General features: G+C 39.7%; 2 protein-coding genes and 1 long non-coding RNA gene across 3 annotated transcripts; 2 read left to right on the top strand and 1 right to left on the bottom strand.

Moving 5' to 3' along the window:
- The first annotated feature begins 862 nt into the window (after nt 1-862).
- LOC135345424 (uncharacterized) lies at nt 863-1,867 on the top strand. Its single transcript, XR_010397746.1, has 2 exons — nt 863-1,308; nt 1,372-1,867. It is a non-coding gene; the product is annotated as an uncharacterized LOC135345424 (long non-coding RNA).
- On the bottom strand, nt 1,848-6,019 carry LOC135345417 (uncharacterized). Its single transcript, XM_064542843.1, has 3 exons — nt 4,990-6,019; nt 4,384-4,479; nt 1,848-2,698 (listed from the first exon to the last, which is right to left on the bottom strand). The coding sequence occupies exons 1-3, from the start codon at nt 5,327-5,329 to the stop codon at nt 2,094-2,096; spliced, it is 1,041 nt and encodes a 346-aa protein (XP_064398913.1). The 5' UTR covers nt 5,330-6,019; the 3' UTR covers nt 1,848-2,093.
- A 5,898-nt stretch (nt 6,020-11,917) lies between these two features.
- On the top strand, nt 11,918-13,644 carry LOC135345514 (uncharacterized). The gene is made up of 3 exons (XM_064542932.1): nt 11,918-12,430; nt 12,492-12,562; nt 12,610-13,644. The coding sequence occupies exons 1-3, from the start codon at nt 12,373-12,375 to the stop codon at nt 13,642-13,644; spliced, it is 1,164 nt and encodes a 387-aa protein (XP_064399002.1). The 5' UTR covers nt 11,918-12,372.
- Nucleotides 13,645-14,133: the final 489 nt, after the last annotated feature.

The following is a 14,133-nucleotide window of genomic DNA, read 5'->3' as shown; positions in this document are numbered from 1 at the left end:
GTTCTCAAATGTTTTAGCATGCCTCCAGTCTAGTTTAGCTCCTGAATTGCTGTGCTAGACAGTTAAGCCATACATGATATTCATCACTACATTGCTGTATTATATCACTCTTCTGGTTTCTTTATAATCATGTCATGTCACCAGCCGAGGGTTTGCACTTTAGTGCTCTAGGTATACACATGCATGCACTCTAAGGCATGTGGTTTCAGGAGAGTGGTATGAAGAGTGTATTCATGCACTAGCTCCAGGCTGCATGCTGCTCAATTAACAGGCATAATACTTAAAGTACGTTAATATTAGGCTTCGAAACTATGCACTCCAGTATCGTGTTACTTTATGAGCCACTCCCGGCTCCATGTAATCTGAGAACAGTGAGAAGCAAAAGCATCAAAAGAGAAAGAACTTTCAAAACTGTATATCTGCATGCCATCAGTGATCTGGTAATTCAGCTAATGCACATGCAGATATGCATGTGTGTGTGTATACACATGTATACTATAATTTATGTATGTATAATAACTTCCTGCTAAAAATGCTGTAGGCCTTGTAGGACTAATGCATGGTTTAGACATTAATATACTTGTCAGGTTTTTAAAATCGAATAATTATAATTATGGACTACACAACACAGTATGTACGGAATCACAGTCTTTATCTTAATGTTAGTTCCATATGGTAAGGATATCACATTTCCTCCCCTGTTAAATGTTAGTGTGCCCACGGTAATCTTAAATCATATTTCATGATGAGTGCATGATCTATGCCGGCATGGAGGAGTCTACAAATGTTTGTGTTGGAGCATTTCTTTGTGTAGTGTAATTGCTTGTACCAACTGTAAAGTATTGTCATGCACACACTGTGTTTCTCTATATACAGACTTGGCTTTGACAAGCATCAGGCTCGGAGTGAACATTAACCCTATACTTCAACTGACGTCAGATATGTGGATCTATAGTGTATGTACAGAAGTTTCAAGAATCGAACAATCTGATTGGACGTTGTCAGCTAAGAATATTGTGTAGTGATACTGCTGATAGGCTGAGAAATGTCTTTATTATTTGTGTGTTCCAGGAGCCTTTCGTGTATGTGCAGTGCATGTGTGACATGGCAGTGAGTAAGCTCTCACACTCAATCCAGCCACTCAATCTCATGAGCTGCATGACACGTAACCTTATAACTCCCTGATGAATACTATAATTATGAGCTCTTTTTGCATGGGGGATACACTTAAGAATTTGTGCATGTATATAGCATTAGACTAGCTGCAAAACCGCTTAAAACTTCTACATTCAGACAAAACTGCATAAGGTACGTCATTAATCTATTGAGACAACATAATTATTATAATGAATTGCTTCACTTGCATGGCAGGTCTATGAGAGGTGCAATATGACAACAAATGTTGGTTATGATGTATTGGTGAGTTGCAACGAGCAGCTAGCTGCTGACTTCGCTTCAGATCCGGGAGGATACGCTGGAGTTTTGTTCCAAAACCATTTGATATCAGAAGAAACGAATCAGGAAATCCAGCTTGACAAAACAAACACGGCAAAAGCCAGGATTTTAGTGCTAGAATTGCAGGCAAAAGTCAAAAGTTTTCCAGGAATTTATGATAAATTCATTGCAATACTTCGGGAAAGGAATGAGCGACATGATGACCTCCTCTTATCAGTGCTTACAGATAAGTACGAAGCTGTGGATCAAGTACAAGGAGTTAGAAGCTGTAACAGACAGACATAATACTGGTACATAGATATAGTAATTACACTGCTGCCAACTCAGACACAGCTATTAGCTCTATGTTTTTCCTATATATAATTATGGAGACCATCGTGGAAGTATATACATATATTATTTTTGATCTTGATATGATAATAACTATGGAAACACAAATGATATAATTTCTTGTGGAAATCCGCAAATTTCACCGTTAACGATACAGTCATACTTCGTAGACACTTTATTCTTGTAACTTGTAACGTGTATAATACTCAACATTGCACACTCTCGTATATATACAGAAACAGAAAACATAATCTAGACCCAGTTCTCCAATATCAAAGCTCAGCTGCATGCAGTTCCTAGAACAAACATTAGCTAGAAGGATTGTAGTTTACCACTTCATCAATAAATATTTCCGCTAATTGGAGGATAGAGCGAGTAAGGGATGATGATCCAACTTGAATGCTTCCCTGAAGAGGAGCTGAGCCATCGTGACTTTGTGGTTGTGATTGGGGATTCTTTGCAAGCAACTTTTGAACGTATGACCTACTTTGTCCAAGATCGACTCGCCCAGTTTCTAGAAGTTTTCTTACAGTTAGTTCATCATTTACCTCCAGGGCCATTCTCAGTACTGTTTGCTCGTGCTTGTTAATTGCATCAGGATTACAAGTTGGTAAGGTAAGCAGGTAATCTATGCATGGAAGATTGCCGCATTGATATGCCTCATGAAGGAGTGTGTTCCCATCTTCATCCACTGCTGCAACATCACAATGGTACTTTTCGACAAGCCTATATACAATGTGATACCAGTCTACCCAGTTTTTGCGACATGCAAGATGAAGGAGAGTTTTGCCGTCTGCATCAGACACGTCTCTCAGATCAATGGATTGACTTTCAGCCTGGGATAGAATCTCAATAGCTTGTTCAAATTCTCCACTTCGAAAGGTTTTTAGCAATCGTTCTTCAAATGTATCAACTGTAATTGCATAATATGTTGCCCAGTGAGTGGGCAGATCAAAGCAATAGTATACAGTGCTCTGTATATGGCATGTTGCATCACTACCATAGCAACCATACCATGCAGTGCAATATAATATGGCATTTGCACTGCTGTGTCAAGAGTAGATAAGAGTAAGAGTGTTGAACTGCTAGTAACAGCATTTGCCTTAAATTGCGTCATCACTTGATAGTCTAATTTGTTATGTTAGACACCAGGAGCACATGTACTCCTGGCAACACTTATTGCACATGTTGATTGCGGCCTCATTAATTGAATAGTGACAACAGTAATGACGCAATTTAAGGCAAATGCGGTTCCACGATTACTACAGGAGTTCAACACTCTTACTCTTATCTACTCTTGACTGTGTGTAAATGCAGTGGAAGAAATCTGCTTTTGGGACTTATGGTCCACCCTCCCACCCAATACTCATTAATTGGTCACTACCTAGTTGTGGGAAGAAAAACCTAAAATTCAGCAAACTAATGAATTCACTAAGATTCACTCAAAACACTTCATTACAATTTATAGGGAAAAACTTGACCAATCAGAAGAGTTTGACGTCATTGGGCAACAAGTTACACACTAAAAAATGTATGGTAAATAGAATTGGGCAGTTGTAAGAGTTCTGTTGTCATTGTGGGGCAGAGGAAGTAAACACTGTGTACACAATACATGTAAGTATCTATGTATTATTTAGAACACACCTAGCCAAGATTAAGTGTTTTAATCTGCATGCCGAGGATGGCCTTGAGGTTAACGTGGTGCTCGAGGCGCAGCCGAGTGCATTACGTAACCGAGAGGCCATCCGAGTGCACCAGCATTAAAACACGTGACTTGGCTAGGTGTGTTCTAAAGGATTTAGTGCTGTCACGTGAGCTCTAGCCTCATGGCAGCTAGATCTAGCTACATTTTAAATCAGTTGCTGGTGGCTAGCTAGCTAGCTAGACGTAATAGCAAGTTTTAGTAGGTTTGTAGATCCAGTAACTGGTGCAAAGAAGAAGGATACGATCTAAAGCTATCTGGACTGACTGGGCATGTTCTCGACTTATTTCTCCTGCTGACCAACAGTCCCGATCCCACTACTGGATATGCCTCCAGCTGATCTGGCTTACTGGATGGGAAACTTTGTGCGCAAACTATATGGCAATGAGTATCTGGTTTGCTCTTTTGGAAAGCTATGATATTCGAAGCATCTTTGATGAACCAATTATATGGATCTGGCTTAGGTACAGGTATGTACATCTCCGAAGCAAGCTGAGCCTATTTCTCCAGACGAAAAAGCGGTGCTATGGTCAAGTCAGCAATTCGGTACACTTACTACACATGAAACAAGTCGAAACAATAACATTCATACTTTCAGCTTTGCTTGTGTACTTATTTAATCTGCTTGTATTATTATTATAATTATAATGACAATCAGATTCAATCTGCTTGTATTATGATTGTTTGATAAAAAGTGTGCATAAACAAACCAACTTAAAGCACACTTAAGTGTGGATTAAGTTATTTAATCCATGGTCACCTGACTACTTTCAGATAAGCTGATTGGCTGGAGATCATGTGATCAGCACTAAATGTTATTACATGTAAGTATCTATACTTACATGTATTAATAATGGGAGATCTATATATATAATATTATTATAGATCATGCATACCTTGTACAGTGACATCATTCTTTGGACGCTTTGACAGAGTTTCAACTTCTACATCTGATGGCAATGACCTTTTGCGCTGGCCTGAGGCTAGAGGATCTGTACGTAGAAATAGATACAGTCATGCAGTATAGTTATTGCTTGCAGGCGCCCTCGTGCAACATGCCATATATTGCACTGGATGACATAATTCCCTCGGGCCCTGCCTACATGATTATAAATATTGGAGCTGGTTATGATTGTTATATAGATTCAAAATTAATAGCTTTGCACATACTGATATCAATAACTAAACCACTAAAGTACAACCCTCGTGTTAATTTGGGATTTAGTGTAAGTCCATAGCTAGCCTCGAGTCAAAGCCGTATGTACATTTAGGCCAACCGTGCAGATTCAAGCTTCTTAGCTTCTTAACTTCTTAGCATTTGCTCACTTTTTTGACAAAAAAGCAAAATCTGCCAAATTAAAAACTACCTTTTGTGTTGAGGCTATATCCATGGTACAAACGCAGCGCTATCGCATTCAGGTGAACAGATTCAGAATATACAACTACTATACCCGAGTTGCTGCGGGTTATAATATTAAGCAGAGCCTTAGTTTACACATTACCATGCTTTGACTCAGGTTCAATCCTTCCATACTTTTCATACTGCTGTAGGAGTGACTCTACAAGGTCGCAATATAGTAATTCGTTTTCACCGAGAATCAGTAGAAATGTTTCGTAGAACTCTGGATGAGACTTAACTTTGTTTTCAATGTCGTCCACTAGCAATATCGCTTTATCTTTTCTGGTTCGGTCTAGCTCATTGATTTTAGCTTTCGTATCTTCTAATATAAAGCGATGCTGGAATAATGAGACAGCCATCTGCTTTGGGTCTTGAGCAATTTCAGAGACCAGCATTTCATGACAGCTCACAAGAGCTTCATAACCTTTGTTCAATTCGGCCATAAATTGTGGTATTAGATCAACTTAGACAAACAAACATTTAACTTTTGGAGGTGGGGCTTGTGCTGCAGTAGAGAAGGGGGGGGCCAGATAGCCTCCTTCGCAGGCCTTCCTTTTTCAGTTATAATTTTGTTTCTGTTGTTTGTCACAATAATTTATTAATTAACACCGTACGGGAATAATTGGAGGGAGCAAAGAAAGAAAAAAGGAAGCCACTAAGAAAAAGGAAGGCCTGCCCCGCTAAGTCTTGTGATCTGCTACTGACGTAGCCAAATTTAATTGAGCGTGGGCAAGAGTAAACCGCAATATCTGTCCTCCCACACACTGTGACACAGTACTTAGAGCGTATTTACCAGGAACTAGAGGCAAAGAGTGTGTGAAGCTACAGAACACAGTATGTAGAAGTTAGCTCTACAAGATGAAGCATGAAAGGCTAGAGTACTACTGTATCTGATAATAGCACTTGTCAAAAGGACCTGGGCAAAGAAGGAACCTATCCCAGATCCTGGACAACTCACAGCAATACTTCTGACATGCCAAAATTGACAGATCCCTTCATGTCATCAGAAGGAATGTTTTAGTCCAAGTCATAATAAGAAGAAGAAGAAGATTGCCCTGGAACAATCACACTATCCAAACTAGAAGGGCAAGGGCAACCAATTTTATCCTCGGATAATTACAGTAGAACTACAGCAGAACTACAGACTACATTATCAAACTCAATGTGCTCCCACTCTCAAGACCTCACGTTCGACCCAGTCGAGTGTTTCAAATTACAGCAGACAATGTAGACCTGAGTGCTTATCTGCAGGTATTATTTCCGTATCCACTATAGAGCTGGTTCTACTGCCAGAAAGTTTCCAAAAGGAGCAGAACCTCTAATACTACTACAATAGGATTACACGACTATGGAATTGACAGGACCCTATCGATCTTCAATCTATTACATGTATTAAACTAAGGGAAAATTCGACATTGGTGCTCGTGCCCCTGTGAAAACTGTCTCATGCACACAAATTAGTATAGTTTAGTCACTCTGTCAGTACTCATGAGATCATAACCTTGCAACATTGTCATGTCATTTTACACTGTTTCTAGACTAGACTGCTCAATAATAACTCAAGCCTCAATTTGAGGCTTGAGGATAGGCTCAAAGATAGACCTTTAGTCTTCAGACTTCACTATGCTAGGTATTAAAGCCATCGTCTATGATAATAATTATCTCCAGACTTGCATATGAAGTCTACAATGCGTAGGCATCCTGTGGCTTTGTTATCTGTCAGGCTCCGCCCATCTACTGAAACCCCACGCTCATTTTCACTGTGCCACCACTGTGCCACCGTCACGCGACTTAGCGAGACAGGCTCTCCTTTTTCTTAGACGGTTCGTTCTTTCTTTCTTTGTTCCTCCAATTCTTACCGTATTTTATCTTATTGACCGTGTGACAAAGAACAGAAAAAGGAGAGGCTGCTGTGAAGGAGGCTAGGGGCCAGAGACCTTAGAAAGTGGGCGTGTGAAATAATGGAGTTGTCGCGCTAGCCTCGAATCCAGGCCGATTAAAAATAATCAGCCTGGATTCGAGGCTACGCCGGTGGCCTGTAATCGAAGCTAACTCCCACCGCTGGGGGCAAAATGATTTGCATGATGGTTGTGTTGTGTCTTTAATTAGGGCTCTGTTTATACTGGGTCAATTGCAACACATGCATTCACATGCAAAGGATCAGTTTGTAGCTATAGATATAAATAATCACCAATAATCCTATGAAGTAACATTTCAAGCTAGAGCCAAATGGAAGCAGATGTTCTTAGCTCTGCAAGTTAACAATGCTACTATTTGAAACTATCAATATAAGATGTCGTGAAGATCCTGATAACTGCTATCTTGAGGGTCTATCAGAGTGGTTAAGAGGTTGTGAGAGAAGCTGGACAGACGTGTTTGAGGCTCTCTCACGCTCTAGCGTTGGGCACAGTAATCTCACTAAGGTGGTCGAAAGACGTCTTACTAAAGCTACCGGAAATACAGAGTACAGACTGAGTTCATCTTCACTGGCAACTAATGGTTAGTCCATGGATGTATGTATTATATACACCTGCATGCAATTATATCTCAGGATCTGATAGCGGCATAATGGAAATGACCAACATCAGTGAGGTGGATCAGAGAAGTCAGCTTGATATCACTACAAGTAATACAAAAAACATAAGTTAACTCTATTATTATCGCAGATCATGAAAACAAGCTGACATGCATGCACACCAGCATTGACAATCAATATCTGGTGACAATAGTAAGTTACTCTCATGCATGTGGCTGTGCATGTAGGACAGCCAATTGACTGAGCTATACATTTTCGTGTGAATGCGAAATTCACTTTCTTCATCAGCATTCAAGGCGTTGCAAATGGTCGTGGCTGGTGATGGTAATAATCTAGCCTCGACTCCAGCCCCTTGCCTTTCTCAGCGGCCTGGAATCGAGGCTAGTAATAATCTTATTGGTCATCATTGTGGTACTAACAGTGGTGGTCTTAGCAGTCTTACTGCCTGTTCTCAAACTAGAGCTATCTCATACTGATACATCAACTTCACCTCCACCCATCATATATAATTATATTGCCAACATCAACTCCGCCCACTACTTTTTCTGAATACCCATGAACAATTAATTCAGAGAGCACATTTCGTACAGCTATATTATACAATAGACGTCACCGTAGCAGGTGGCACAACTCTAATTAATCCTGCATCAGACCTACCCATCAATTTAAACAGCATATATCAACTGCCTAAAGTGTCAGCAATCTTCGTTGACTCATTTATCAAACATACCTTTGATTCCTTAATTTTATCTATATTCGGAGGGAGCTGGCTTCCTCGAGGGGCTTTCATTGACTTCACGGTCAACGATTGTCAAAAATTATATGTTGACCATACATTAGTGAATAAGTCGATCTTTGGATGTGACTAGACCTATATACAACACGTTGACGAAGGCTATTATTTGGATGGGTCCAGTCTAACATATTCTATTACCCCATCTCAAGCTATTGTGTCCAGCTCATGTGATTGCCCAGTTACTATAGTGATATGATATATGATTACCTGGAAATATATACCGAGTTTCTGAATCAGAAAACTGGTATACAAACTGGTTTTATCTTTGACTTTTGCTTCAATCGAGACGAGCTGTCTACAAAGATAAAAACTCCTATTTATACACTGGTGTGGTGATCTGTATACTACTATTGTACCTACTACCATCAATCTACGCATCTCTGGAATTTCTCACCAATATAATATCCTTGCGATTGCGGAGAAATCCTTGAGCAGGTGCACCGTTATCCATCACTACATTAACACGTGTACTATAAATTCGCTCTTCGATGTGTACCAGGAAAACGATGAACTGTGTGTTGTTGCTCTGGTATCTCCGAGACTATCTCCTCTTGCTCCTACTTGTACTCCCCCTAACAACGGCAAACAGTGCACTGCTAATTTCTTTGTTTTGGTACCCGCAATAATGTACATGCATGTTTAATTATTGTTATAATTGGATATAGCTCATAATTATACTATAGTTGTACGTATAACTTTTAGCGATTTGCTTTTAACAATGTGAGTCAGTGACTTAGCAACAACTTCAAGTTATATATCCAATATCCTCATGATTAATACTCCTATAAGTGGTTTCACGAACTGTTTTGCTTATCTATAGACTATAATACATAATACCGGTACATAAAATAAATAACCCCACCCCCCGCGTGTGCTGACTCCCACGCTATCTTATGCAATAAGTGATTGGATACATATTATGTAGCAGTAGTACATTAACTAGATTTATTTATTTAAAAGTATGACTACCTTAGCAGGCTTCAGAACATTCCCTGCATGGCAAGTAAGACAAAGTAAAGTATACAGCGTTAACTTGATTGATGTCAACACCTGACTGGTACCGCCAGGAAATAAGGGGTTGCCATAGTGTACAATTGGTGGTGGCCATAGCAGTGGCAGATGACCATCTGGGCCACTGTATGTATACTGGTTGTGCCTTAATTGGTGTGGCTTGTGTTGTACCTGATACCCTTTTGTGTACATGCTTTGTGTACAGTGAGCCAACCACAATCATTCCAAAAAAACTATGTGAGAAACAGTAAACCTTTTGTAACTCAAACATTAGCTGTTATGGCCGACTCCAAACTCTCAATAAGTTTAGATGATCTTAGTGCAGTCTATGAAGCAACATATCAAGCTAGAGCCAAATGGAAGCAGATGTTGTTAGCTCTGCAAGTTAATAATACTACTATTGAAACTATCAATATAAGATGTCGTGAAGATCCTGATAACTGCTATCTTGAGGGTCTATCAGAGTGGCTAAAAGGTGAAGAGAGAAGCTGGACAGACGTGTTTAAGGCTCTCTCACGCTCTAGTGTTGGGCACAGTGATCTCGCTAAGGTGGTCGAAAGACGTCTTACTAAAACTACCGGAAATACAGAGTACAGACTGAGTTCATCTTCACTGGCTACTAATGGTTAGTGCTAGTACATATACCTGCTCGGAGTTACAATCATTATTATAATATACTCCATTAAGCATCTGATAGCGGCATAATGGAAATGACCAACATCAGTGAGGTGAAACAGAAAAGTCAGCTTGATATCACTACAGGTATATAAATACACTCCAAACTATCAAGAGCCACTTAATTTTATAACAACATTGCATGAATGCAGAAAACCAAACTGACACCAATCACGAAGAAGTATCCAGCATTGGCGATCAATCTCTGGTGACAATGGTAAGCTTAAACTAGTTACTGTCATGTGCTCATGTGCATGTGCAGATGCATGTGGCTGTGGCTGTGCATGCATGACAGACAATTGACAGAGCTATATACATTTTCGTGTCAGAATGAATGCGAATTTAATTCAACTTTCTTCAGCATTCAAGGCGTTGCAAATGGTCGTGGCTGTTGACGATAATAATCTTATTGGTCGTATTTTGTGGTACTAACAGTGGTGGTCTTAGCAGTCTTACTGCCTGTTCTCAAACTAGAGCTATCTCATACTGATACATCAACTTCACCTGCACCCATCATATACACTACTGTTTCTGAATCTACTCCAACAGAGAGCATATTTCATACAGCTTCAATAGACGTCACCGTAGCAGGTGGCACGACTCCTGCATCAGACCTACTCATCAATGTAAACAGCATATATCAACTGCCTAAAGTGTCAGCAATCTTCGTTGACTCATTTATCAAACATACAATCGATTCCTTAATTTTATCTATATTCGGAGGGAGCTGGCTGCCTCGAGGGGCTTTCATTGACTTCACGATCAACGATTGTCAAAAATTGGATGTTGACCGTACAGTAATGAATAAGTCGTTGTCTTTGGATGTGACTGGACCAATACAACATGTTAACGAAGGTTATTATTTGGATGGGTCCAGTTTAACATATTCTATTACCCCGTCTCAAGATATTGTGTCCAGCTCATGTGATTGCCCAGTTATTCTAGTGATATATGATGACCTGGAAATATATACCGAGTTTCTGAATCAGAAAACTGGTATACAAGCTGGTTTTATCGTTGACTTTTGCTTCAATCGAGATGAGCTGTCTACAAAAATAGTGGTCGATAAAAACTCCTATTTATACGCTGGTCTGGTGATCTGTACTACTATTGTACCTACTACCATCAATCTACGCATTTCTGGAGTTTCTCACCAATATAATATCCTTGCGATTGCGGAGAAATCCTTGAGCAGGTGCACCGTTATCCATCACTACATCAACACCTGCACTATAAATTCGCTCTCTAATGTGTACCAGGAAAACGATGAACTGTGTGTTGTTGCTCTGGTATCTCCGAGACTATCTCCTCTTGCTCCTACTTGTACTCCCCCTAACAACGGCAAACAGTGCACTGCTAATTTCTTTGTTTTAGTATCTGCAATAACGCTATTATTTACAGTTTAATTAATTAATTATGGTATAGCTCATTATAATGTATACTAATTATAGTTGTAAGTATAATTTATAGCAATTTGCTTTTATTACAATGTGAGTCAGTGAGCAACAAAATAACTATGTCTAAGTATCCTGATTATAATACTCCTATAAGTGGTTTCACAAACTGTTTTGCTTATCTATAGACTATGCATCCCCTGCGTGTGCTGACTCCCACACGCTATCCTATGGCTACATGCTGTTCCCCGCGTTTGCTGACTCCCACGCTATCTTATGCCATAAATTATATGTAGCCATAAGTTACGGCTACATGCTTGGATACCTATATACCAAGTACATATGCATGTATAGCAGTATATACATTAACAAGTATATGACTACCTTAGCAGGCTTCAGAACATTCCCAGCAGGGCAAGCATGCAAAACAAAGTTAAAAGTATATACAGCGTTAACTTGATTGATGTGAACACCTGCATGACTGGTATACCGCCAGGAGATAAGGGGGCCGGGCTGCCATATGCATGGTGATTCTTTGCAATTGGCAGTAGCCATAGCAGTGGCCATAGCAGTGGCGGGTGACCATCTGGGCCACTGTATACTGGTTATGCCTTGGTGTGGCTTGTGTTGTATCTGATGCATGCCCTTTTTTATACATCTTTGTGTACAGTTAGCCAACCACATGCATACTGAGAGAAACAGTGAATCATTAATTTTAGCTATAATCATTGTTATGGCCGACTCCAAACTCTCAATAACTTTAGATGATCTTAGTGCAGTCTATGAAGCAACATTTCAAGCTAGAGCCAAATGGAAGCAGATGTTGTTAGCTCTGCAAGTTAATAATACTACTATTGAAACTATCAATATAAGATGTCGTGAAGATCCTGATAACTGCTATCTTGAGGGTCTATCAGAGTGGCTAAAAGGTTGTGAGAGAAGCTGGACAGACGTGTTTGAGGCTCTCTCACGCTCTAGCGTTGGGCACAATGATCTCGCTAAGGTGGTCGAAAGACGTCTTACTAAAGCTACCGGAAATACAGAGTACAGACTGATTTCATCTTCACTGGCACAATGGAAATGACCAACATCAATTCAGTGAAGCAGAGAAGTTCCATTGAGCCCACCAAAGGTATATTAACTCTATAGACACTTCTATATAATTATTCACAACATGAATGCACTGAATACAGATCACACAAGCCAAGCTGACACCAATCATGGAGAAATATCCAGCACTGGCGATCAGTCTCTAGTAACAACGGTAAGCCTAAAGTAGCATTACATTGTTTATTCAACTTTTTTCATCAGCATTCAAGGCGTTGCAAATGGTCGTGGCTGTTGACGATAATAATCTTATTAGTCGTCATTGTGGTACTAACAGTGGTGGTCTTAGCAGTCTTACTGCCTGTTCTCAAACTAGAACTATCTCATTCTGATACGTCAACTCCGCCCACTACTGGTACTACTGGTTTTGAAGAGACTACATTTTCTACAACAGACATGAATACTACTGTTCTTCCTGCATCACCCCTAAACATCAATGTAAACAGCATATATCAATTTCCTGAAATGTCAGCAATCTTTGTTAGCTCGTTTATCAAGAGTACCCATGACTCGATAAGTTTCAGTGTAATTGAAAAGAACCGGATTTCTCGAGGATTTCTCATTGACTTTACAGTCAACGATTGTCAAGAACTGGATGTTGACCGTGTTGCTGTGAATAAACCGATCTCCTTGAGCGTAACTAGACCAATACAACACGTTGACGAAGGCTATTATTTGAATGGGTCCATTCTAACATATTCAATTACCCCATCTCAAGCTATTGTGTCCAGCTCATGTGATTGCCCAGTTATTCTAGTGATATATGATGACCAGGAAATATATACCGAGTTTCTGAATGAGAAGACTGGTGTACAAACTGGTTTTCTGTTCAAATGTTGCTTAAACCGAAGTCGGTTGTCTGCGAAGATAGTGCTCAATAAAAACTCCTATTTATACGCTGGTCTGGTGATCTGTACTACTATTGTACCTACTACCATCAATCTACGCATCTCTGGAATTTCTCACCAATATAATATTCATGAGATTGGGGAGAAATCTTTGAGTACGTGCACTGTCATTTTTTATCAGGACATCGTCCGCTGTACCATTTCACTATCTACTAGTATGACTGATGAAAAAGATGAACTGTGTGTTGTTGCCATAGTACCTCCGAGACCAACTACTAGTGCTCCTCCTATTTCTAGTGCTACTACTACTGGTAACCATGGCAAACAGTGCACTTCTAATTTCTTTATTTTGTTATGTGCAATAACATTATTATTTTCAGTTTCAGGATAAACAGTTGTGTAGTTTATCATATAATTATTGTATTATATGCATGATGATTGTGATTGCTTATACAATGTGAATCAATTACTCTTATACAAACAAAACTGAGTGCATGCATGCATGATGTCACTATGCTTGAATCGTTTTGCTTAGATCTAGACTATACACACATATACATGGCGGATATGCAGTAGCACATGAATCACTGCATCTACTGACTCCCACGCTATCTTATGTGGCTACATGCTGAATATGGTAATTCATAAACCAGGTACCAGATGGTTATTAAATTACTAATCTAAAACACTGAATGCCTCTTGGTCACATATAACCCATATAAGCCTCAAGGCATGACTACTTTTTTGCCTTCAGAACATTCCCTATACGAAGCAAGCAACAAAAGAAATGGCCCCACTACCCTCTTAATAACCCCCCCCCTAAATGCATGCAATTATGGTCTGCAAGTAAGCGTAATAATATATTATTGGGCTTGTGTCA

Source organism: Halichondria panicea, chromosome 12, assembly GCF_963675165.1.
Source record: "Halichondria panicea chromosome 12, odHalPani1.1, whole genome shotgun sequence".
Lineage (NCBI taxonomy): Eukaryota > Metazoa > Porifera > Demospongiae > Suberitida > Halichondriidae > Halichondria > Halichondria panicea.
This window is presented reverse-complemented; position numbering and strand designations above follow the sequence as displayed.

Excerpts from the sequence above, each read along its gene's own strand:
- LOC135345417 (XM_064542843.1), bottom strand. The coding sequence starts at position 5,329 with ATGGCCGAATTGAACAAAGGTTATGAAGCTCTTGTGAGCTGTCATGAA. Across the intron at positions 4,480-4,989 it reads TGAACCTGAGTCAAAGCATG|ATCCTCTAGCCTCAGGCCAG; the intron begins GTAATGTGTAAA and ends TTCTACGTACAG. Across the intron at positions 2,699-4,383 it reads GAATGATGTCACTGTACAAG|TTGATACATTTGAAGAACGA; the intron begins GTATGCATGATC and ends ATGCAATTACAG.
- LOC135345514 (XM_064542932.1), top strand. The coding sequence starts at position 12,373 with ATGGAAATGACCAACATCAATTCAGTGAAGCAGAGAAGTTCCATTGAG. Across the intron at positions 12,431-12,491 it reads TTCCATTGAGCCCACCAAAG|ATCACACAAGCCAAGCTGAC; the intron begins GTATATTAACTC and ends CACTGAATACAG. Across the intron at positions 12,563-12,609 it reads ATCAGTCTCTAGTAACAACG|CATTCAAGGCGTTGCAAATG; the intron begins GTAAGCCTAAAG and ends TTTTTTCATCAG.